The sequence below is a fragment of the Marmota monax genome, unplaced genomic scaffold, assembly GCF_021218885.2.
Source record: "Marmota monax isolate L192 unplaced genomic scaffold, Marmota_monax_Labrador192_F-V1.1 WCK01_AAM20220418_F8-fsc00204, whole genome shotgun sequence".
In the NCBI taxonomy this organism is placed as follows: Eukaryota; Metazoa; Chordata; class Mammalia; order Rodentia; family Sciuridae; genus Marmota; species Marmota monax.
In genome coordinates, this window is record NW_026695247.1 from 2,646,855 (window position 1) to 2,673,036 (window position 26,182).

The 26,182-nt window shown below is 45.3% G+C and overlaps 1 protein-coding gene across 2 annotated transcripts in view; it reads left to right on the forward strand.

Annotated features, from left to right (window-relative positions):
• The window catches only part of Sh3rf3 (SH3 domain containing ring finger 3), a 340,679-nt gene that overhangs the window by 214,316 nt on the left and 100,181 nt on the right, over positions 1–26,182 (forward strand). For both annotated transcript variants that reach the window (XM_046420254.2, XM_046420255.2), the window contains exon 3: positions 9,955–10,050. In XM_046420254.2, the coding sequence (XP_046276210.1) occupies positions 9,955–10,050 (96 nt within the window). The remainder of the gene's footprint in view (positions 1–9,954; positions 10,051–26,182) is intronic.

The following is a 26,182-nucleotide window of genomic DNA, read 5'->3' on the forward strand; positions in this document are numbered from 1 at the left end:
ATCCTTGCCAGCATTTGGTATTCTCTGTGTTCTGAATTTTGGCCATTCTGATCAGTGTGTTATGGTATCTCATTGTTTTAATTTTCATTTCCTGGATGACATATGACATGGAGCATATTTTCATATTTTTATTTTGGAGAATGCCTGTTAAGGTTTTTTGATGCATTTTTTAAATCAGATTTTTTTTCTTATTTTGAATTTTAAGAGTCCTTTGCATATTTTGAATGATAGTCCTTTGTCATATCTTTTACAAATGTTTCCTCCCAGTCTGTGGCCTATTTTCTCATTCTCTTGACATTGTCTTTTGCAGAATCCAAGGTATTAAGTTTACTGAAGCCTTGGTTATCAATTCTTTCATGGATGGTACCTTTGATGTTGTCTACAAAAAGTCATTATAAGCCAAGCACACCTCTAATCCTAGCCACTCAGGAGGCTGAGACAAGAGGATCACAAATTTAAGGCCAGCCTCAGCGACTAAGTAAGGGCCTAAGAAACTTAGCGAGATCCTGTCTCAAAGAATAAAAAAGGCTGGGGGATGTAGCTTAGTGGTAAAGTTCCCCTGGGTTCAGTTTCCAGGACTGATAAAAAAAAAAGTTATTGCCCAATCTAAGGTTATATAGATTTTCTTCTACATCATCGTCTAGGGCTTATGTAGTTTTACATTTTACATTTATGTCTGGGATTCATTTTGATTTAGGTTTTGTGAAGGGTGTCAGGTCTGTGCTTTTCTTTTTTTTAATTTTTTTTTCTTTCAACATATCCAGTTTTTCCAGTATCATCTGCTGAAAAACCATCTTTTCTCCATTGCTTTTCCTTTGCTGTCAAAGGTTGACTGTATTGATGTGGGTTTATTTCTGGGTGCTCTGTTCTGTCCCACTGATCTGTTTGTCTGTTCTTTCAACAATGCCACACTGTCTTCACAACTTTAAGTCTTAAGATCAGGCCTATGTCATATGTCCTCTTCTGTGTTGGCTATTCTGAGTCTTTTGCTTCTCCATAGGAACTTTAGAATCAGTTTCTCAATTTTCATAAAATAACCTGCTGATAATTTGATGGGGTTACATTGAAAGTATAGATTAATTTAGGAACAATTGACATTGTGACCATCCATAAACTTATAATATGTCTCCATTTATTTAGTTCTTCTTTGATTTCTTTCATCAGATTTTCATAGCTTTCTTTTTTTTAGTTGTAGATGGATACAATATCTCTATTTTTACGTGATACTGAGGAGCGAACCCAGTGCCTCACACATGCAAGGCAGGCACTATACCACTGAGCTCCTTTCATACCTTTCTTATATAAATCTTGCACGTATTTTGTTAGATTCATATCTAAGTATTTAATTTGTGGGGTGGCCATATAAAATGGTATTGTGCTTTTATTTTAAATTCCACTTGTTCATTGCTAGTGTACAGGAAAGCAACCACTTTCTTATATTAACCTTATATCCTGCAACCTGTCACTTATTTGCTTCAAAAGTTTTTTCTTGACTCTGTCAGATTTTCTTTTCTTTTTTTTTTAAAGCTGTTTGGGATAAATGCCTCTCTGTCAGATTTCCTACCTAGACGATCATGTCATCTGCAAACAAGAATAGTTCTATTTCTTCTTTCCCAATCTGTACACCTTTTATTTCTTTTTCATACTGCATTAGCTATGATTTTCCATACAATGTTGAAAAGAAATGGTAAGAAGCTATATCTTGCCTTATCCCTGATTCTAATGGAAAATTTTCAATTTTTTCACCACTAAAGATAATATTAGCTGTAGGTTTTTTAAAAGATTATTTTTTGTCAAGTTGAGGAAGTTCCCTTCTATTTCTAGTTTTCTGAGGGTTTTTATCATGAATGGATGTTGGATTTTTGTCAAACTCTTTTCTGAGTTTATGGATATGAGCGAGGGGTTTTTCTTCTTGAGCCTATGAATGTGATGAATTGCATTAATTAATTTTCACCATGCATATCTGGGATAAATCCCACTTGTTCATGGACTTGATTTGCTAAGATTTTGTTGAAGGTTTTTTGTCCATGTTCATTAAAGACATAGGTTTATAGTTTTCTCTTCTTGTGATGTTTTGCCTGATTTGGGAACTAAGGTGGTTTTGGTCTCATAGAATGAATTAGGAAGTATTTCCTTATCTATTCTCTTCCGGAAGAGAGTGTAAAAAATCAGTATAATTACTTCCTTAAATTTTTGTAGAATTCACCATTGAACCCATCTGTGCCTGGTACTTGTTGGAAGTTTATTACTGATTCAATTTCTTTAATAGATATAGACCTACTTTATAGACCTATTTAGATTATCTTGTATCTTTCAAGGAATTGTTCTGTTTTTGTCTGGGTTATCAGACTTGTGGACACAGTTGTTCTTAGTATTTCTTGATTGTACTTTTAATGTTCATTGGGCATGTAGTGATCTCATCTCTTATTTCTGATATTAGTAATTTGCATCCTCTTTATTTCTTAATTAGCCTAGCTGGAAGTTTATGGATTTTATTTATCTTTTCAAGATCCCACTTTTGGTTTCATTGATCTTCTCTGTTGATTTTTGAAATTTTTTATTTCATTGATTTCTGTCCTAATTTTTAGTGTGTATTCATTTTTGTTTACTTTAGATTTCACTTTTTTTCCCTAATGTCCTAAAGTGGAAGCTGAGATTATTAATTTTAGGTCTTTCTTCTTCTCTGATATATGTATTTAATGCCATAAATTTTCCTTTAATCACTGTTTTCACTGCATCCCACAAGTTTTGGTATGTTATATTTTCTTTTTTATTTAGTTCAAAACATTTTGAAATTTTTCTTGAGTTTTCTCCTTTAACCCAAGTGTTATTTAGAAGTATATTGTTAAATTTCCAAATATTTGGGGGATTTTCCAAGCTATCATTTTGTAGCTCATTTCTGGTTTAATTCCACTGTGGTCTGAGAGTAGACAATGTACGATTTCTAGTGTTTTAAATTTGTCAAGATGTGTTTTATGGCCCTAAATGTCACTCTCTTGGTGAATAGCCCCTGTGAGCTTGAGAAGAATGTGTAATTCACTGTTGTTTGATGAAGTATTCTGTGGATGTCAATTGTATCCTGCTGATCGATGGTACTGTTGAAATCAACTATGTCCTTACTGGTGTTTTGCCTGCTGGATCTGTTCATCTCTGATACAGGAGTGCTAAAATCGCCCACGATAACAATGGATTCATCTATTTTTCCTTGCAGTTCCATCAGTTATTGCCCTGTGTCTTTTGACACTTGATTTTGTCTTTTTGGAGAATTGACTCCTCTGTCATTATGCAGTGCCCCCTCTCTGATCCCCCATGATTCTCTTTGCTCTGAAGACAACTCTGTCTGAAATAAAGAAAGCTATCTTTTGATAACTGTAAATACTGTATATCTTCCTCCATCCATTTACTTTTAACAAATTTGTGTGTTTACATTTAAAGTATGTTTCTTATAGATAACATAGACTTGGGTCTTGTTTTTTGACCCACTCTGACAATCTCTTCATTTTTATATCATATCATTGATTAGTGATTATACATTTGTATTAAATCATCTTTGTTGCCCTTGTTTTTTTGCTCCTTTATGCCTTCTACTTTTTCTCTCTTTTGTGTGAGCATTTTTGATAATTTTCATATGTCTCTTTTCTAAGCATTCTTTCTTATTACTTTTTTTTAGTCATTGTCCTGGAACTTGCAATATACATTTACCACGAATCCAAGTCTACTTTCAAATAACCATACATTGCTTCATGGGTAGTGTGAGTACCTTGTAGCCACAAAATAGTCTTTACTTTTTCCTGTCATCCCTTGTATCATTGCTGTTATTTTCCTAAAAGTAAGTGTGTATCTAGACACACTCACATAACAAGGCATAATCAAATGTGTAGTTTCTGATATTTTAGCAAATTCTTATTTGTTAGATCAATTAAGAACACGAGGAGTTGGCTGAGGCTGTAGCTCGGCAGTACAGCCCTTGCATAGCATGCATGAGCCCCGGGTCCAATCTCCAGCAGGGCCATTTTACTGTTACTTATTCCTTCTCTCCAGCAGTTAAACATTTTCTTTCTTTATGTAGGTCTGAGTTTCTAACCCTTTTTACTTTACTTCTTTCTAAAGAGTGTCTTTTTTTTTTTTTAGTTGTAGATGAACACAATACCTTTATTTTATTTCTTTATGTGGTGCTGAGGATCGAACCCAGGGCCTCACACGTGCTAGGCAAGCATTCTACTGCTGAGCCATAACCTCAGAGTATCTTTTAATATTTCTTGCAAGGTAGTGGCAACAGATTCCCTCAGTTTTTGCTTGTCTGAGAAATTTGTATTTCTTCTTTACTTTTTGAAGGATAATTTTGGAAATGCTTTTATTCTATGTCTTTCTTTATTTTTAATTTCCTCTAGTTCGATAATGATATGTGTAGGTGTAGTTATTCTGACATTTATCCTGCTAGGTGTTTTCTGAGCTTCCTAGATCTGTGACTTTGATACCTGACATTAATTTGGAGAAATTCTCAATCTTATTATTTCAAATACTTTCCTGTTTGTTTCTTTCTTTCTATGGTATTCTCATTATAGGTATTTCGTCTCAAGTTCTTGGATATTCTGTTCTGTGTTTTTATTTTCATCATTGTTTTCTGTTTGGGGGGTTTCTGTCATGATATACTCAAGCTCAGAGATTCTTTCCTCATGAGGAGCCATGTCCTGTCTCTTCATAAGCCCATCAAACACAGTCTTCATTTCTGTTACAGTGTTTTTGATCACTAGTGTTTCTTCGAATATATCCATTGCCCATCTGTTCTTTCAGGCTGTCTACTTTACCCACAAGAGCCCATAGCATCTTAATTGCAATTGTTTTAAATTCCCAGTCTGCTAATCCCCACATCAGTTGCCATATCTGAATCTGAGTCTGGTGCTTTTCATTTTCAAACCATGTTTTCTGCCTTTTAATATGTCTTGCCATTTTGTCTTGATAGCCAGACATGTTGTACTTCAGAGAAGGAATAACTGTGTGAATAGCCTTCAGTGGTATCGTGGTCAGGTGTGTGGAGTGCAGGTGTGCTGAGAGTTCTATAGGCCTGTGGTTGGGTCTCAGTCTTTGGGAGCCTGTGATTCTGGGCTATGAACTCCACCTTCCTTCTTAGTCCCTGTGACCTGGCCCGTTAGTTGGGCCAAGATATTTGGAAGGGGCTACCTTCACCCCGACAGGTTATACTCTGATAAACCCCCACAGGATTGTGTCTGGTTAACTAGTTTCCCCAGGACAGACCTTGTAAGGAAGAATACCAAGCACAGGCACCTTTCAAAATGGCTCCCTTTCCTGTCCTGCTTCCAACAGGGTATTTTTCTTCAACATTTACCATAAGGATCTAGTGGACCTCCTGGAGGTACAAGTCACAAAGGTGCAGGCTGCTGTGACTGGGTCCCCTGGAAGATTTTTCCTTCAGACTTGTGCATGCTGACGCCTCACAGTCAGGTTTCCCTGCCTGGCCCTGGTGTCTGGAGAAGTGGCCATTCCCGGGTTTCTGCTCCAGGGGGTTGTGATTCTCTATATTCACCTATTGATGATGCAGTTTTGGGGGGCAGAGGTTTCCTGTGACCCCAGTTCTCTTGCAGATCTGAGAAGCACAGTTGATTTTTCAATTTGTTCAGCTTTTCTATATGTTGTCAAGATGGAGCCACTTCTTAGGTGCTAGGTTAGAAACTGGAAGTCACACTATTAACTTTTTTTGATTGGATAGTGTGTGTGTGCTGACACAACTTTTACAACCAGATCATAATGATAATCAGTGCAGAGGTTGTATTGAACCATAGGCCCCAAAGCCCTAGTTGCTGTTTTACTTCTTATCAAAGAACATTTATATAACTTAATTTTTAGCTTAACTGCAGGAATTTATGATTATCTGACAAATTGGATGTTTTTGTTTGTATCACTTGCCCCTGCCAGTGATTGTAGTGGAAAGCTAAGATCCTGACACTTTACATGTTATCTGTTCCTGTTGCATTGTGTGCAAATCAGTTTTTTCTTCACAAAAGCAAAACAAACACTTCTATTTATTTATTTAGCAGTATTGGGGATCAGACCCAGGATGTTAGGCAAGTGCTCTACCATGAGCTACATCTCCAGCCCTTTTTAAATTTTATTTCTAGTTAGGGCCTTGCTAACTAAGTTGCCTAGGCTGGCCTCGAGCTTGCGATTAATCCTCCTGCCCCACCCTCCTGATCTATATGCACAATCATTGAACAATTCTTTGACCAAAATTAAGTGGAAAATAAAAATAAAATGAACTTTTGATTTTTGACTTTTCTATTTTCTTAAAGATTTCAAAGTGAAGTGAACATATCCAGAGGTATAAGAAAATCTTAGGCCTCTTGTTTTCCTCCTGTATTTGTCTGCTGGTTTCTGAGACAATTCTATTATAAAACAGGTTCATATTTATTGTAGAACATTTGGAAAATATAAAAGGGCACATTAATTGAAGCCAACCTACCCTTTCCTTCTCCTAAAGTTATCTGCTATACAAATTTTTGCATATACATTGTCCCACTGTTTCTAAGTGTATGTATTTTTATTTTTTTCCTAAAAATTGGATGATATTTTATGATATGTTCTTTTTTTAAAATTTTTTTATTGTTGGTTGTTCAAAACATTGCATAGTTCTTGATATATCATATTTGATATGTTCATTTAATGGATGTTATACAAATGGGTTTTGAATCTTACTTTTTCATTTAAAAATAACTACTGGGGCCAGGGTTGTGGCTCAGAAATAGAGCACTCGCCTAGCATGTGTAAGGCACTGAATTTGATCCTCAGCACCCCATAAAAATAAAATAAAGATATTGTGTCCAATTATAACTAAAAAATACATTTTAAAAAAATAAAAATAACTACCAAGTCCACTTAGTAAATTATGATATGTTTTATCAGAATGTTACTGTGTAGCTATTAAAAGAGTGAAGATGATCTGTACGCACAATCATTGAACAATTCTTTGACCAAAAAGTGGAAAAAGCAAGACACAGAATAGTGTGGAGGGTGTGCTACCATTTACATATTTTTGAAAGCCATATGCTTATGTTTGCTGTGTGTTTGACTTCAGCTTTTCTCTAGTTTGACAAATACCAAAGTGAACATCCTCAGAGCTAAGTCTTTCAAGACACTGTATTTTCTTAGGAAAAAACATGGCATGTTCAGGTCAGGGGGTATTACAAGCTTTCAAGGCTTTGATGATTGATGGGAACTGACAGACTGCCTGCCTGCCCAAAATTTATATCCCCACCAAAATGGGAGCGTGCCTGTTCCCTGCCTACTGGCCGCCATGGTGAGTCACTTTCATATTCATCCATGCTAATTTGACAGGCAAAAAGAACAAAGGAGAAAAAAGAGAATCTTCTCAGTTAAAATTATATTTCTTTGATTTTCAGTCAGGTCTAACATTTAAAAATGTGTTTAATGCCAATTTGCTTTTCTTCTTTTGTGAGTTCCTGAATTTTTGCCCTTGGCTTATTTTTCCTTTTAAGTATTTGTCTTTTCCCCCACTGTCATTTAAAGTCTCTTGATAGCTAGGATAGGAAGCCTTTATCTTGCCTATATTCTGCAAATATTTTTCTAGTTTATTTGATTTTTTTGTTTTGTATTCATTATTTTTAACATAGAGGATTTGGTTTTTCTTCAGCCAAATCTTTGTTATCATACTTCAAGATACCTTCCCCAGCTCAAGATTAAACATCTATTCATATTTTCTTCTTAGGTATTCAAGTTTTTAAAAACACGCCTTTAATCCTTATGGAATTAATTTTGGCATATTCACAGAACCATGTTTTTAATGGTCAGCCATTTTCTAACCGATTACTGCTGGTATATGGGAAAGCCAAAGATGTTTATGAGTTTATTCTAAAATTGGCAGCCTTTCTCAAATTCTTATTCTGATTTTTAGTTGCTACTCTTTTTCTAGATAAAATATATATATATCCATCTTTTTAATATTTATACTTCTTACTTTATCTTCTTTTATTTCTTTGGCTCTAATTTCTCAAATAGCATTAGATAATGGTATGGATCTTTGATTATTTTCTTAACCAGAATTAATCTGGTGTCTTTTTCCTCTGTGTGCATGTCCCTCCCATCAGTCTTCCGCACTTGGCTCTAGTCGGCACGCTCCCAGGGCTGAGCATCTGCTGGAAGAAAGCTCTGTAAAACACCATCTTGGAGTTAAGAACTGACTACCTCACCCACATGAAGGGACTTGGTTCCCTTGAATGCCTGTTGCATATTTCTGGCGTATGATATAAATCGTAAAAAGGGGTACAACCACGTGTCACTTAATGACAGGAACGCTCCTGAGCAATAAATACATGCACCAGTAGGCAATTTCATCATTGTGTGAACATCACAGAGGGTACTTACACAAACCTGGGTGGCGAAGCTTACTCCATACCTAGGAGGCATGGTACACATTTGAAGCCTAGCCTGTTGTTCTGAGGGCCATGATGACAACCTGAGTTAAATCAAGCACAAGAGAAATCAATGCAATCAAGAGATGCTGTAAACACAAGACGCAGGAGGCAACTGCTGGTGTAACACCGCGTCCTGTTTACAGTAAACTTTCTTTTCAGTAAGCAAGAATACACTCTTAAATAATGGTTAAAATGTATAACCTAGTAAATACATAAACCAGGAACAGTCATTTATTGTCATCAAGTATTATGTGCTGTACATAATCTCATGTGCTCTACTTTCTCCATGGATAGTAGTGCAGTAGCTATGTTCTCAGTGCAGAGCACTGAACCTGGCTGTTCCCTCTGAGTTCTCTGTAGGGTGTGACCTGCTCTCATCAGGTGGTTCCCTCTCACCTTTGACGAACACCCCAAATTGTGCAGCTCCTCATCTCCCCGTGTGCAGCAGCTTCCCCGATAACCACAGGAAGTCTGCCGAACACGAGGCCCATTTAATTCTTCAAGGGACAGTACGGAGGCTCTTGGAGAAGGCAGATGGCCCCTTCAGATCTAATGGGGGTTAATCCCCTAGGCTGCCTTGGGCCGTCCCTCCTATCAGAGTGCCAGCTGGGCTCCTAGCAGCTGCTGACAGGGGTCAGGGAGGTTTCAATGGGAGAAGGTATTGTGTGCTGCTTGCTAAAGGAAAGACAGTTCCAGGAGAGTGACTTGGTCAGGGGGGGGGGGGCACCGCCAGTCCTGCCCGGGGCATCCCTGCAGTGGTCTCTGTCCTCCTGGCACTAGCTGTGGCTGTGTTTGTCTCTCCAGGGCTCCTCCCATGACTTTCCCTTGTCAGTCCCCATCTCCTCTCAGGCCTGTCTTTCTGTCACCCTGCGTCCTTGCCCTTTGTCTCTGGGGCCCCTGGCACCTCTGACAATACCTGGGTACTTCCTTCCTCACCGACAGTCTGTCTCCCAGGCTTGGCTCCCTTGAAAGCTCCTCTTCCTTCCTCCTCCTCCCGCCTCTCCCCGTCTCCTTCCGTCTGTTTCTGCTTTGTACGTTTATACTTGGTCTCCTCTGATACGCCAAAGAATGGAAGGGGGTTATTCAAAGCTTTATGTACTCGAGACTCTAAATAAATGTAGTTGGATCGGGTTATTTTTCTTTTTTGTTCTTTGATGAAGCCAGAAACTTGAAACATTTTCTACTTAGCTGAATTTATTTTCATTCAAGATATTTTCATTTCATTAAATAAATGATAGAAGCACGTGTTTTAAAGTGCTAACTACACTGTAAAATGCTCGGCTTTCCCATTGAGGGGTCTCTGCAGCTAGAGTCAATAGCCTCAGAGAGACAGAGAGAAGCAGAGGCAAACTGTGCAAAGCTGTGGACCTCTGCTTTTTCACATACCAAGGTCCCAATGGACGATGCCCCCTTCGTAGGATCTTTCCTGGGCCTCAGCTGGACTGACCAGTCTCTTCTTTCCCTTTTTGGCGTTGTGTGTCTACTTGGTGGGCTCCGGAAACCTCAGGATGAAGTTTTGACCGTGATCCGAAGAGTGGACGATAACTGGGCCGAAGGCATGCTGGGAGACAAGATTGGGATCTTCCCCCTGTTGTACGTGGAGGTAAGCTCACCAGTCCCTCGCCTCCCAAGTTGCCGTGTGGTTTGACCCTAGAACCCCTTTCCCAGGGGGAACTCATTCACCAGCGCTGAGGTGACAGAGTTGCCACAGGGGTCTTCCATGCAGATCGCCCCGCGAGTGCGCTAAGGATTGACTTGGTCCATCCCAGGCCTGGCCACAACAACCTTCTCACCCTGGGTCCAGGAGGACAGAACATGCAGCCTTCGCCCTTCTCTCTGATGCTTGCTCCTGACACCCATGTTCTGGAGACTCCCAAGTCCTGCTGCACTTGTCTCCTAACCCGAGGGGAGAGGAGTCTACACCGAGGTAGCATTTCCTTAGACACTGTCAGCAAACGTTGCCAGCCACCCGAAACATCCTCTGGGGCTGTTGGGTCATTCATGCACCCCAGTCACTCAGCAAAGGTGACTTGAGGCTAATTCAGGACCTCTCAATTCCTTATCTGTTTTCTGAAGCCAGGAAACACTCGGGTTCGGTCGTGGTAGGAGAGTTGCTGAGCGGGGACCACCTGAAATGCCAGTCTGCCATGGGGTGTTTGTGTGGAGGAGTGTTTGCCATAGCGGGTGTGTCCGTCATTCGTCAGGGCAAGGCGATGCATGGACATTCGTGACCAGCCACATGCTTACATCCTGTTGTCACTAAGGTGGTCCTGTAAGAATTATTTCAGCTAGTGCAGACCGAGTGCCAAATACTTGTCAGTCGTTCTTACTTTAATCTTCCCAACAATATGGGCATCTGAAAACAATGAGTGCCCCCATTTTACAGATGAGCAGACAGAGGGCTGCCAGGCCCCTCAGCTGATACCTGGCAAGGCTGGGGTGGAGCATAGGCAGTCTGGTTCTAGGCTTAGCTCTTCTTCTGCTGCCCAAGACGTTCTCCCACCAGTGACCTGCACTTCACTCGGCGAGAAGTTTCCACCTGCCCACTTGGCACACAGGCCTTGAGAGTCCAAGAGGAGCTCGTGATGCCACCCCCACCAGCTGGTGTGTGGACGCCAGTACACGTTCGTTAACAATGTTTGCCATTGTCTCCTTGTCTACAGAGTAAAGTCCTGTCACTGTGGCATTCTGGGCCCTCTGTAGGGTGGTCCTCAACTATTTTTCCAGTTTCATCTCTCCCCCTTCTTCCCCTCTTCCCTAGATTTTCGGAAACAAGTTTATCCCACATTTACCTGGATAAGCGACCCAGGACATTCTGAGACCCTCCTGTGAAACCCTTTATCTTTACCTACTAGCCTCCATGGGAACTTCCTTGGGGACAATGAGTGGCCCTGACCACAGCCACAGGATGGGTAGGTTCTGTGCCCCACCCTAAACATTGGTGGGACCAAGGGGCAAATGGAGCTTCCTGCTATAGTTCATGAGGTTGGCTTTTACCCCACCCACCTTAGCCAGGCTGGGCAGACACAACGCCAGTTCCTCCAGAGAACTCAGGGCTCTGTAAGCAGATACTAATTCATGACAACATGCTCAGTCCAGGCCAGAGAGAGATTTGCCCAAGAGTAACCCAGTGTTCCTGGTTTCTGTTGGTTTGCTGATCGCTTTAGTCAGGAGAAGAATGACTGGGATGCAAGGTGGGGACCACCCCTGTGGTAAGCAGCAGTTGTGAGACCCAGTGATTCAGGAGGAGTGTCCGCCTCCACGCGGTCTGTCAGCAGTTGGCAATCCCATGCTCGCAGAAGACAGGGCCTTGTTCTGGATCTGGAAGAAAGGAAGACTGTGAGAGCCGCATTCACTTTGGCCCTGGGGCAGCGGAGCTTGCAGGAGGCCTGTGGGAAATAGCGGTGTGCCTGTCGAGTGTCTGACTGTGGGTAGGCTCTAGCTGTTTTGCTTCCTTACCATGCTGTGTTACTCACAGAGACAACGATAATTCAATAACAGAAACCACGTAGGGCGTGACAGGATGTTTTCACCTGACTCAAACTCTCTCCACTGTCTCCTTGTTAACCTCAGTGTGTCCCTGTCTCATCCATGGTCCGTGCATCTTGCCGTTCAGGGGTCACAGAGTCTGAGACCTGCCCCCCACAGGCCTCCTGAGCCGCCTGCTCCTGCCTGCCTCACCCTCTACCATGACTGCGTGCACAGTACCTTGACTTAGCTTCCTTCTGGAGGGAAGATGATGCTGTAAACACAAGATTTCCTGTCTGGTTTTTTTTTTTTAATCTTTTTTTTTGCGGGGGGGGGGGAGAGAGAGAGAGAATTTCAATATTTATTTTTCAGTTTTTGGCGGACACAACATCTTTGTTTGTATGTGGTGCTGAGGATCGAACCCGGGCCGTACGCATGCCAGGCGAGCGCGCCACCGCTTGAGCCACATCCCCAGCCCCTGTCTGGTCTGTTCATTTGGGCCTTTTCTATCTGAAATGTCCAGAGCAGTGACTTGCAAATTTCAGTGAGCATCAAAGTCACCTGAAAGCTCTGATCCTAGCCCTGAGAGTCTGAGGCCGTAGAGAGCCCTGGCCCATACAGCACCCCTGAGCAGTGCTGGTGGGGTCCCCCTCACATTGCCATTGCTACCTCCTGACCCCAAGCCCAGTGGCCTTTCCTCAGTCCTCATCCTTCTAACTTCTACATTAAACATTCCCTTTCCTCTTACCGCCATGTTCCTTGGCTATACGACTTTGAAACAGAGTCCCCTGGCACACCTAACCACCTGTCTCATCCTGGGTCCTGACCCTCATGCTGCTACATGGGGTGTCCTCTTGGGACCTTCCCTGGAATGCCAGGCCCTGTCATGTCTTCAGACGTTCTCCATCTGCATCTAATCTGAGAGCATCTTTGGGGGAACGTGCTCCTGCTCTCCTGGTGAGCAGCCCCCATGAGCCAGCCCCATCCAGGACCCACAGCTGATAATGCTTCCAGCCAGAATCTATCTGAATATTCTTTTTGTCAGGAATCCTGGGGAGGAAACACTTCCCAGTTGAGCTAGGAGCCCTTCCCAGCTGACCTTCAGGGTCTGCTCCGGCCGCCTCTCTGTGGCCTCACACTGGAACTGCCTTCTCCAGGACCTTGCTGGCTGCATTCCAGGGTGTTCAGAACACGACCGCCTCGGAGAACTGCTCTTAACCTGGAGATGAGCCCAAGGAAGCGTCATCCGCGCTTTTAAAAAGCAAATGCCATTGTGTATATTTAAGGTGTACAACGTGTTAGAAGATGCATACATACACGGGGAAATGGTCACTATGGCAGAGCAAATTAGCGTATCCGTCATCCCACATAATCACTCATTTTCCCCTGTGGCAAAAAGCAGGCACTCATGTGGCTCTGCCTGTAACACAAAACCTGGAATGTGAGCCACTACTCACTGGGGCACCTGTCGTCCTCCTCTTGGACCTAGCTCTTCTGACTTGTTCATCCTGCGTCTGCTCCTCCTTGTCCTTTGACCGGCATCGGCCTGTCCCCTCCCTCCTTTTCCTGGTGACCACTGTTTTATTCTCTGTGCATTGGACTTTGGTTTTTAAAGTCCGTACCTAAGTGAGGTCACTGACTGTTTTGCTTTCGAGTCTGCCTTCTTTCACTCGGGCCCACGTCCTCCAGGTCCATTCATATTGTAGCAAATCTGCACCGGAAGGAGATTTGTAGGCAAGGTGCCTACAGTTCCAGCTGCTCCAGAAGCTGAGGCTAGAGGATTGCTTGAGCCCAGGACTCCAAGGCCAGCCTGAGCAACACAATAAGGTGCGGTCCCAGGGAAACAACCCTTAAAAATCAGGTGATTAAAAAATTTGAAAACAAAGAAGTTGGGGAGGAGACTTGTCAGATTGCACGCAGCCCCATGGGTGAGACTGGGGAGGTGGGAGCCACCCACCCAGCAGAGGCCCGCTTCTGAGGCGAGCACCCCTCAGCCAGGCCTGGTCAGTAGCACAGTTTTTCAGAAGTGGGGGTGAGACCAGATTTAGGCGCGGGGAGGTTGAACTCTGTGCCTGTAAGGTGACGGCAGGACACTTCTCGGCTGAGGTCAGGGATGCTTAGCGCAAAGGGAATGGTGTGTCTGATCTTGCAACTGGAACCTCACACCTCCATCCGGAGTCACTGGGGGGCTCTGGGGCATCTGCAAGCCTCCTTGTTTCATGGCAGAACCAGCCTGTGTGAGGAACCGACCTGCAGTTTAGAGTCATGGTCTCCATTCATCCTCGACACTCCAGGCCAATTGGGAAGATGCCTCACCTGTCTTTACACTTCTCCTTGTGTTTAAGTTGTGTTGACACTTCCTGTTTAGAAAGGAGAGCCAGCGAGCTGCGGGTGGTGGGGCACATTGACCACTCAGCTGACGTGCGTGCGTCTCCATGCGTGGGCATCTCGGGAGACTGTGTGGCCTCCTCATTCAACCAGTTACTGCAAAATGAGAAAAGGCAGCTGATTCTGCCTCCATTTTGTTCCTGCTCTGCCCACTCCAGGAGCTAAAAGCCACTTTTGCTTTTTGTCTTTCAAATCCCTCAAAGAGAGAGCAATTTAGAGCTCTATTTGAAGCTATCAGAGCTCTCTTTCTGTGGGGAAGCCAAGGCCAAGGTTTGGTTGATCACTGCATTTTCCCAGACGTCTTGTTTTCAGCAATTTTTCCTTCTTAACTCTTGCTCTTACATTCCCCTCGGTGCCCAGCAGAGCTGCCTGGCTCTCTGGGGAGTGTTTGGATGAGTTTAGAGGCTTCCTAGTTGTCACCAACACTGACACTTGGGGCTGGCCCCTCCTGACAGTGCCTGGAGTCTCAAGGAGAGCCTTCATCCTGATTTCAACTGCAAAACACAGGAATACACCCATCGCCAGAGCCACCGCCAGCAGCTGGGAGGTCTGCTTGCTCTTTGGGCCTTACATTTCTGTGGGTGGCTTAGTCCTCAACTGAAAGAGCAAGTTTCCACTGCTGTGGAATGCACTCCACACTGTCCCTTTCGGGCCACCGGGGAGCCGTCATTCATTCATTTGTTCACTCATTCATTCATTTCCTAAGCACCTGCTAGGTGCCGGGCCTCAGGGATGCAGTCATGGGGAAAAAAAAAAATGTGAGAGAACCATCTAGCAGCCTGCATCCTGCTGGGAGGAGACAAACAATGAGGCTTAGAAATTTTGGAGGGTATCAAAGCTGGGAAAGGGGCAGGGGATGCTGGGGAGGCGGGAGCCACAGTTTTAGTGAGAGGGCTCAGAGCCTGTTGAGGATAGGGCCTTTGGGCAAGGCAGGGAGTGTGGAGGGCAGGTTGCAGGCAACGATGACCCTCTGAGGTACAGCAGAGGCCAGGGTGACTGAGTGGACTGGGGGATAGGGAGAGATGCTGGTGGTATCAGACAGTAAGAGGCAGATTTTATGGGTCTCCCAGAGCACTCTGAAGATCTCAGTGCTTACTCTGCAATTTGAAGGTCCCTTCCTTTCAATGCCTCCATCTCCCAAACCTGCCTTCATCGCCTCTGATCCCATCCCCACCTGTGCCGACGTGAGCTTTGATAGTGTAAATGAATGTAGTGGGAACCTCGTAGATCTAAAGGTTCTGGGCACAGTCACAGGGAGCCCACAGGGTCTTCTGGAGCCCACAGGGTCTTCTGGAGCCTGCAGTGTGAGCAGATGGTCTCGGGGCAGCCCAGCCCCAGCTCCCAGCTGGCCTCTGCCCATCTCACCTCCCCACGGCCCATTTTCCTACATCCACAGAACCATCTCTACAAAGTTAACTCGGACCACCTCACTCCTGCTGGAAGTCTCCAGTGGGGTCCGTGGCTCTTAGAATAAGCAGACTCGCCACCACAGTCCTCCACCATGGGCTTGACCCAGCACATCCGAGCCCTCCTCATGGCCCCTGTGCGCTGGCTTTCCTCTGTCCCTTTGATGGGCCAGGCCCCTCCCTGTCTTAGCATGGAGCAGAGGACTCCGCAGGCTCCAATCCAGCGGTCACTCACCAGGCTCTGGGTACGTCATTTAATATCCCCATCCCTCAGTTTTCTCATCTGTGAGATGGGGTATGTGAGTCAGCTTTTGCACTGCTGTGACTAAAAGACCTGACCAGAACAGTTGTGGAGGAGGAGAAGTTTATTTGAGGGCTCACAGGTCCAGAGGTCTCAGTCCCTAGACAGCTGGCTCCATTCCTCAGGGCTCCAGGTGAGGCAGGACATGATGGCAGAGGAGTGTAGCAGAGGGAAGTGTCTCACATGATGATCAGGCAGGAGAGAAAGTCTCCACTCGCCAGATACAAAATATATACCCCAAAGCCACACCCCCGCTGACCCACCTCCTCCTGTCACACCCCACCCGCCTTCAGCCACCACTTGGTTAATCCCATCAGGGAATTAATTCCCTGGTTGGGTTAAGCCTTTCGTAATCCAATTATTTTTCTTCTAAACCTTTCATATCTAACACATGAGCTTTGGGGGTTCACCTCACATCCAAACCATAACATGGGGTAATAGCTTCACCTACTGATAGGGGTCTTGTAAGGATCGAATCAGAGACAGGTGAAGTTCCAGACAATAACCAGCACAGTGAGAAAACACTGTGTTAGAAATGATCATTCCCGTAACCCAACATCTCCTCTTGCTCCCTGTGAGCAGGAGTGCTCTCTTGAGTAAGAAACCCCCAAGTTTTGTTACAAAATTGCACATCAGTGCTAGACTGTGGCTTTTGAGAGTACACTATGAATCAGAAAGGGAGAATTTCAATCCTTTTAAAAGAAACTATTTGCATTCAATTTAACAGTTCATTCAGTGTGAAGGAAACTGACCACTTGGAGGATGGGTTTCCACAAGGATGGGTCAGGGGAGCCTATCTGAACTTCCAGGAAAGGGGCGTGTGGGGCAGAACCTGAGCTCTGCACTTCAGTGTAGGGAGGCGGGCGAGTGGTCCCCATAGTGCTCTCACACCGGCATCCCAGGAATTGGGTGGGACCTGAGCTTGGGTGCAGCCCCTTCCCCACAGTGGAACCAGATATTCAAGTGCAGTGTCACCCTATGTGTCAGGAGCCAGTGACTTGACTGCACTGTAAGCAGAGGCAGGTCGAGATCAGGGACAGAAGAATACGCCCAGGAGGTCACATTCATATGTCTGTAAACCTTTTTTGTATTAACAAAGAGACCCTTATATAGTCAAGATTCTGCTCACTGATATTCCTCGTGGCTAAACGTGCAGCCCAGTCCATAAGTTCACCCGCTCTTGAGCATGCAGTGTTGGGGGAAATGCATTGGGACATGGTGGCCGTCGTAGGCATAGCTATTTATCACGCCCTGTTCTTGGGTCCAACTGAGGAATGAGATGGACCTCCGAGAGATGGAAATGAAGTGTGAGCATCATGCTGGATAAATCTCAGAGAATAATGTTGATCAGACCTGAAAGTCTAAGAACTTGCTAGCTCTCCCTGCGAGCCTAGACCCTGGGATGCTCCCACCCCAGAGAGGGCTGAGGCTTTTTGCCAACCCCTTTGCCTGTATCAGAGCTGATGGCTTGGAAGAGGAAGTGTCCCCAAGGGGCTCTCAGCTTCTTCTCCAAGCGCTCCAGGTGGACTGGTGACGTGGATGCGGCCACCTGTTAGAGGGACACATTGAAGCCTTACAGGTGGGATCTGATGGTTTCTGCGATTTGCTTTAAAACACTGCAGAAGAACAGCAGAGGAGGGCAGGCCCCAGCTGAGCAGGAGTGGCGAACGCTGGCTGGCTGCCCGAGCTTCTTCTCCCTTCCTGTCTGTTGAGAGCAGCACAAAAATTCTGTGGCCAGCAGAGCTTCACCCCACCATCAGATAGCTGGTGGGGAGGGCACAGGCGTGCAGGTCTGCAGCTGTCTCTCACCTCCACGCTCCTACGGCTGATGCACTCCCCAACCTGCCCCACCCACTTCATTTGGACCACATCTGGCGGCGGGCTGCCCATGCCAGAGCCTTCTGCCCACCTCTGGGAGCGTCCATTCTAATTCTTAGTTGATTGTTGGCCTGGTTACCCCTTCCCACCTTCTGAGGTCTGGGGGCCTGATGCTGGGGAAGCTCTCTGATGATTCCTGAGCTTCTGGAGGAGTGTGACTAGGAAGTCTGTGTTCCTGCTCAGCTGGTGACTGTCACCTGGGGCTCAGAAACCAAACCCGCCCAGGAAGAGGAAACCTTTGCTAGACTTCACCTGTGCTCTTGAAAAACGGCACTCACAACACGGAGAAAACCCAAAGGCTTTTATGGCACTTCAGGCTTAGTATAGGAGGAAGAAGCCATGTGACCTTGGTGACTCCGGAGGTCTCCCTGCAGGCCCCCAGACAGCCCAGCCTAATCCACCCTATCGTTTTGTTTAGTTTTAAATGATTTCTTCTGATTATAAAAGTAATACTTGGCTGTCGTTCAAAATAGGGGAATGCAGAAAAGTGTAAAGAAGAAAATTAAAATCACTCATAATCCTACCCGTAAATATGAATATACATGTAGGAAAATACGTCAGCGTATTGTTCAATTTCCTTCATTCTTTTCTATGTACAAATTTACGTATATTGGGGGATATTTGGGTTGTGCTGTATCAATATTTCCATCTTTCTTTTCTCATTAAATCGTGAGCATTTCCCAATGACATTATTTCAGTGGCTTTAGAATGCCTCACCCCTACAATCTTTTCTGAGCACAGTAGTTGGGGATCTTGGCATGTCCTGCTACTAACTGTGAACCCTCCCCTGTCCCCCACCTCACTCAGAGGGAAACTAAGACGTCCTAGAGGCCCCAAAGCCTGTCTCCATCTGACCAGCCACACTGACCTCATTTATGCACACAAGTCTGCTTCAGCTGCTCTGGCATCCTTGTTCTTCCTTCAATGCTCCAGCCACACTTCTACCACAGGGCCTTTGCACATGCAGTGTCTGCTTCTTTGTCTCTCTTTCTCAGACTGTGGTGGAGCTGGCTCCCTCCTTCACCTCCCTATTTAACCTGCAGCCTGCACCACCCTGACACATGCTCCCCTTATTCTTTTTTCCTTCATATGCTTCTCATTATTCAACGTACTCTATACAATGAAATGTTTATTTGCTTCTTATTTAGTTTCTGAGTCTCCTTGAGATCAGGTGATTTGTCTGATTTTTTCCCCCACTGATGTACCTATGGTGCCAAGCAGAGCTGCTCATACAGTGTGTGCTTGATAATCAGAACCACTTATCCTCCTGAATCATCGACCTCGGATGGTTTGGGGGTGGGGGTCTCTCCTCCCTGCTGGCCAGTCACCTGAACACAGGGGACTTCCCATCTCATCCCACTGCTGCCACACTGATCCGGGACTCCCTGCAGACCCCTAGATCTTCCTTATCCAACTCCAAGGAGCTTATTAGCCCTCTTTTGAAAAGTCAGCAGAGGCTTCATGTTCATCCCTGTGCACACATCACATGCACACACACACATAACACGCACACACACACATGCACACACATCACATGCACACACACACATGCACACACATCACATGCACACACATCACATGCACACACACACATGCACACACACATTCACACTCATACCATCGTGTACCACGTCCGCCAGTTCCTGCCTGTGCCTCTCCAATGCCTTGAAACACTCCTGTGACTCTTGGGCCCTCTCTGTGAAGGCAGATGCCTTCTTCCCTATTTCACTTTCTCAAATACAGCACCCTTCTGTTTGTGTTAATGAATTATATGACCATGGGATGCATCCCCAAGGAAAGCTCCTCTGTGGATAACTTCACCTGCCGCCTCTTCCCTGGAACACAACTGAACTGACAGCAGGTGCTAGGTGAGTGGAGGCAATGAAGGCCATGCACTCAGACCCACCAGTCTCCACCCCATCCTCTCCAGGCAGGCTGCCTACCTGCTCCTGGCTGATGGCCCCATATTTGCAAAGTGGGGGGGGGTTATTTACAGCTCTGCGAAAGGGGTGAGGAGTGCTGAGCACTGTCGTTAGAATATACTCAATAAAACAGATATTACTGCACACATGCAAATGTTCACTGCATTCGTGTATTAAATAGGTATTTACTGAGCACCTGCTATGTGCCTGGTACTAAGCTCTTGAACCATCCATAAAATGAGATGTTTGAGAAAGGATAAAGCAGGCTCTGGTTCTCTTAACTAATGATCAGCTCTGAGATCTTGATTACTTTGTTGACAGAGGTTTCCCCAGGACATCAGAGAGGAAGAGAGAAGCTGGGGGTGGGGCGCTTGTCATCTGCCGGCCTTTAAAATAATAGAAGATGGTTTAAATTTAAGTGGTGATGAAGGGGTCAAGGCTGCAGTATCAGAACAGTTCAGTGATAATCTGGCAGCTGTTCTCTAAACCATGGCTAAGCAGTCACTGCCCCTCCGTCTCATGGCCACACAGGACTGTGGTAAGCTCCCCTCACAGACCTTGGGAGTAGATTTCTGGCACGTGGGAGGTTACCCTGCTGCAGAAGCACAAATGTTCCATCCCTTAGCAGGTGCACCGCGTCTGTGTGTGAACCACACTGTGAGCGCCCCCTCGTGGTCCTCAGCAAGGACCCCTGAGCCCTCTGCCAAGAGGGGCGCACTGCGGGCCAGGGCCCTGCTCCTGGATGTGCCAGGGATTCTCTCCCTGTGCAGAGCAGTGGAGGCTGTTTACGTAGAGGGGGGGAGACGTCTCTCTTCTCCCTGACCCCGTGACACGGCCTTCAGTCGTTGAGAATGTGACTCATCATGAGAAGTGCACTTTACACCCCGACCGAGGCGCGCACACGTGTGCATGTGAGGCTAAACAAACGTTTCGTGAAACTACTCTTATCCTTGCCACATGGGATGCTAATTCTGACGTTTTCTCTTTTATTCCATTTCAGATCTTTAAAATGCTGGTCAGGACCCAATAAATTCACAGCTTGAAAACCACTGTTCTAAGCCAGAATCCCCAAAGTGGGGGTTTATGGAGATGGGCAAGGACAGAAAGCAGGAGAACATCTATTCGGATTTATTATTTAAAACTTTTTAACTTGTCAGTTTTAGTTTCTACTATTTCTGTGTTTATAATGTAAATATATATTTCTTACTATAAATATGCAGTCTACTAGGGACCATATTTTACATACACATATACACACATGCATATATATATATATATATATATATATATATATATTGTGGTACATATATTTGTTTTGCCGTGACCAAATTCATATTCTTGCATTAACACAGGAGCTTCTGGGGGCCAGCTCATATTCAAACCTCATCGTGTGTGTCTAGTGTGTGTGTGTGTGTGTGTGTGTGTATTTAGTGTGCCAAATAAGCATAACCAAAATATATACATTGCATGTCTATGGTGTAAATAACATTTGGTATACTAGAAAATATAGGTTGGAGGCACATGCTCAAAATTGCTTTACTGGCCTGGCCCCGGGAACGTGTGGGGTGGCGCTGCCACCTGTCTCTGCCTGAATTCTGTGGCAGCGTCATCTCTTACACGACTTTCCTCATTTCTCCTCAGACTGACTGTCTGTATCAGACTGGCACAGTCTGGGGTCTCCTCAGTGCCCAGCAGAGAGACTTTCCTCAGTGTTCTTGGAGGAGAGGCCCTTCGTGTGTACCTCTCTTTGCTGAGAAACCTCCATTTTTGTCTCCTTTTAAATTTACCTTCAGGCAAGATTATCCCAGGGTGTTACACTAGTCTGGAAACTGCCAATAACAGGTCCCTCTGATGAGGCACAAATCAGGCCCTTTTGCTGCTCCTGGGCCTTTTTAGGACTTATACACATTCTTCGCAAATGAGGGAAGTTTTCTTGCTTTAATTTGTATCAAGACTCCCCTGGAGTCTTCCTTCGCATGGTCCTTGCTATTGAGTTGAGAGCAAGATTGATGGATAGGAAGGAAACATCTCTCAGTATCCGGAGGCTGAACTCAAAAAAGGTGGACCTCAATTCTCCCTGGACATGAGGGAGGAAGGGGACTTAACCTTGAACTGAGGCCCCAGGGAGGGCTGGGGCTCGGTAAAGATGTGTTGGTGTTTGTTGCCGGGCAGCTGAAGGACTCTTCAGGGGGCTTTGGTGTTGAGGATGAGGAGGTGGTCCTGCACGTGATGGTAGTTTCCTGGGCTCTCTGTCACAGGGTGGGAGCAGGGCTCTCAGCATGGCCCAGGGCTTGCAGACTCACCCACCTGCCATGTCATAGGGTATTGCAGAGGATGCCCACCAATTCCCAGGAATTTACCATCAGGACAGCAGCAGGGCAGTGTGCTGTGTGGATGTCACTGTGATCTGAGTGACACCCAGAGGCAGGTGGGCAGATTGGGCAAAGACGTTCCTCATGTGGCTTGGCTCGGTCTGCTCCCCTGAGAGTGTCCAGCACCCAGAGGTTGGCAAGGCAGGCCTTGTGTTTCTAAAACAGCACAATCTACCTTTCCTGCTACTGCCCTATGCCTGACAGGGATGGGGACTTCTTCAGTCTATGATAAGAGAAGACTGAAAGGAAAGCTGTTCTTTCTCCCTCCTGTAATTCTCAGGCGTCATCTCTTCCAAAACCTTTGCCTGTTCTAGGCCTTTTTTATGCAATTACCTGTGCGGTGCAGTGCAGACCCACCTTCGGCTTCATTGCTGGATCAGTCTCGTTTGAAACTTCGGTTATATGAACAACTGCCTTGGTTCACTGGCCCCTTTGGAGAATGGCCACAGCCTGACCTGTGCAAATCCAGCCGTACTGGGATGGGGCACATAGCCTCCACCTGATGGTGGGGTGTGGGGGTCTTGCAGGGCCAGGCCAGCAGTCAGGATGTCGACTGTACTTGGATGTGGTTGGTTGCCTTCAGGTGGGTCTCTGTCACACTCCTGCGCTGTTCTGGTATGCATCACCCTTTTTAAAATTCATAGTTCCAAGGGTGGAGCTTGCCTCCAGGGTGGAAGCCACTTCCGTGGCAGGTGCACAGAAGTGTTATTTGAATGAATGAAAGAGAGCCACTTCAGAGCCGTAGCACCCTCTGCGGATCCTTTATCCAAAGTACATGGGTCTAGAAATGTTTTAGATTTCCACATTTTTCAGATTTTGGAATATTTACATAGGTTTTTCTGGTTGGATATTCATTATCTGAAAATCTGACATCTTTAGATGCTCCATAACCAGACTTCATGTTCAGAGATGCTCAATCTGTATTCCCGAGCTCAGCATTCACAGTAAATAGAAATTTGGCATTGTCATCAGTCCTGTAGGGAAATAAATAAAAGGGAGAAGAAATGCCCTCCACCCTGTAACCATAGCTGGTGTCCTCTGGTGTGAGACTTGGCTGACCTAATTTTCATTTCAGGCTTAACAACAACAACAAAAGGTTGATATTTAGGATACCCACATTTGAATTTCTAAAATGAATCCAAACTCTTCTAGTTGCTAAGGGCATACGTATGCCTCCATGAATGCATTATTATTTTTTTAAACCTAAAAATGGAGCAAGATTGGAAAGGCATCCCTTTGCAGAGGTTATATGCATCCCAAGAGAATCCCATGAGATGCAGCAGAAACGGAGTAAGCAAGGGTCATCAGGCCACTTGTCCAGAATAAGTCACTCAACCTCTCTGAGCCTCAGTTTCCTCATCTGTAAACCAACCATGTTGCTGTTGCCTCAGGTAGCTGATAAGGGTCAGGTGAGCAGCCATGTGATGAAGGTGGATCTCAGATGTACTTGGCCAGGGCTTGCCACCAGGTCACCTGCTTCTGACCAGCTCAGTCAATGGCCAAGAGCCCCTAATTTTGGTAACCTTTCCTTCAAAGGCTCTAGGGAAGCCAGCAACAGGAGGGAATCTTTCCCTCCCCCCTCCCTTGCTGGTGGTGCAGTCTGGTTAAGAACAAAGTGTTTTCCAGGTACCATGGCGCACGCCTGCAATCCCAGCAGCTCAGGAGGCTGAGGCGGGAGGATCGCGAGTCCAAAGCCAGCCTCAGCAATTTAGTGAGGCCCTAAGCAACACAGAAGGGTTGGAGATATGGCTCAGTAGTTGAGTGCCCCTGGGTTCAATCCCCAGTACCAAAACAAACAAACAAACGAACAAACAAACCTCACCTCCGCTCAGAGCTCAGTTGCCCCTGCATGCCCATCTGGATGAGGCAGTGAGCACCTCCTGAAATTTCTTCTGATGACAGGCTCAGGCAGGTAAAGGCCATTCTTCATCTGCTCCTAAGTTTGTGCAGCTCTGAGGAATAATGGGCCACTTATCAGCAGGATGACCTGAACTCTATGCAGCCACCGGGTGGGAGGGAGCAGCAGGTAGAGGCGGAGGCCAAGCAGGAGGCCCAGCCATGCTGCTGTCCTGGCTGTAGGCAGCCTTCTGGAAGCTTGCTACTGGATCGTGGTCTGCCAAGGAGGAGCAGCAGCTCCTGGGAACTTGTAGAAATGCAGGAAGTTGGGCATTATCCCAGATCTACTGAGCCGGAATCAGCATCCTCACAAAGATCCCTGGCACTTTGAGGCACACTGGAACAGGAACTGTGTAGAGCAGATATTTTTTCCCCTAGAGCATTCCAGCATCTTCAACTGAGTTGGGATGTGATAAATGCCTAGCACAGTCGTCCCTCAGCATCCATGGCCTCATGGACCAACATCACCAGGACACTGGATTAGGGTCTCAGTGGTGACTTGGGAATAACTGGCCCATCTACAAAGGTCCGGGAAGGCAATTTTTTGTGAATACAGTCATTCCTCACTATTTGAGGGAGATCAGTTCGAGGACCCTCATGGTCACCAAAATCTGCAGATATTCAAGTGCCTTGTATATAATGTACTATTTGCATATAACCTATGCATATCCTCCTGTATACTTTAAATCACCTGTAGATTACTTCTAATAACCAACACAATGTAAGTGCTCTGTAAATTGTTGTTATACTTAATTATTAAGGGGGAAATGACAAGAAAAAAAATCTGTACATGTTTAGTACAGACACAATGTTTTTCAATTATTTTTAGTCCACACCTAAAATAATTGAATCAAACATGTGGGGTTGAATCCAGCATGTGGAGCCCAAGCAAGGACCTGGAGCTGACCCTATTGATTGTCTGAATAATGAGCCCAGAAGAGTCCCCTGTGGCTATGTTAAACCATGAGCACCTGTTCTCCACCATGCATCTTGGCTTCCTGGAATTCCATGAAGATGTGGGTCTCAGGACACATTTCCTCCCTGAGATCAGGGTCACAAGCCCTACCCCTCCTCATAGCAGATGTGCTGAGGTTGTACTTCCTGTGCCCTGAGTTAGAACACAGGGCCTGGGTGTAGACATCTTGCTTGTTAGCTATTAACTACCGGGCACCTTCCAACCCACCATCCTTTCATGTTCTGCTGTTTGATGTTTGGCTGCCCGATCTCATTCCTTCCCCCTGCCCTCCAATTAATTATTTCTCTATCCATTCCGTTTAAAGTCCTCTCATTAGACACAGAGGTTTCTGGGTAACAGTATTCTGATACTGTCATGGACCAAATGTTAAAGTGCCAGGCTAGCCTTGGGCTCACCATAGACCTGAAGAGTGAGAACTATTTATTTAGCCTCTCCCCTGCATTCAGATATACGCAGAACGTAGTAATTCCATGGAACTCTTTTAACAATGGATAGAAAAGACTCTTTGGCTCTACATGGGTCTGTAGTTAAAAAGGAAGAGTAGTTGTGGAAGAATACTACATCTAAACTGATCAAGGTGGCGAGACAAAGTCATGGAATAACAGTTGTTAAGCCACGAGACAGCAATGCAGTCACAGAGCTCACAGCCGTGTCTTTGTCTATTTTCAGTTGCTATAACAAAGTATTTGAGGCTGGATAATTTATAAAGGACAGAAGTTTATTTGGCTCTTGCTTCCAAGAATATGTGCTGGCATCTGCTTAGTATTTGGCAAGGGCTTCATGCTGCATCATAACGTGGCAGAGACAGAGCAAGTGTGCCAGCTTGCGCCTCTCTTCCTCTTCTTATAAAGCCTCAAATGCCATCATGGGAACCCTATCCTCATGACCTCATCTAATCCAAATTACTTCCCACACCTCCAGATACCACCAACATGTGAATTTGGGATTAATGTCCAACACACAAACAATTATGCACATTCACACCATAGCAGTTGACAGACAGGGTCTTCCAAACCTGGCCTGACCATCCTGCCCTATGGGCTACCTTGTACCCATCTATTTGAGCTAACCTCCCCACCTACATTTGACCCCGTGTTCCCAGGATCATTTAGGTTGGGCTGGGCCCTA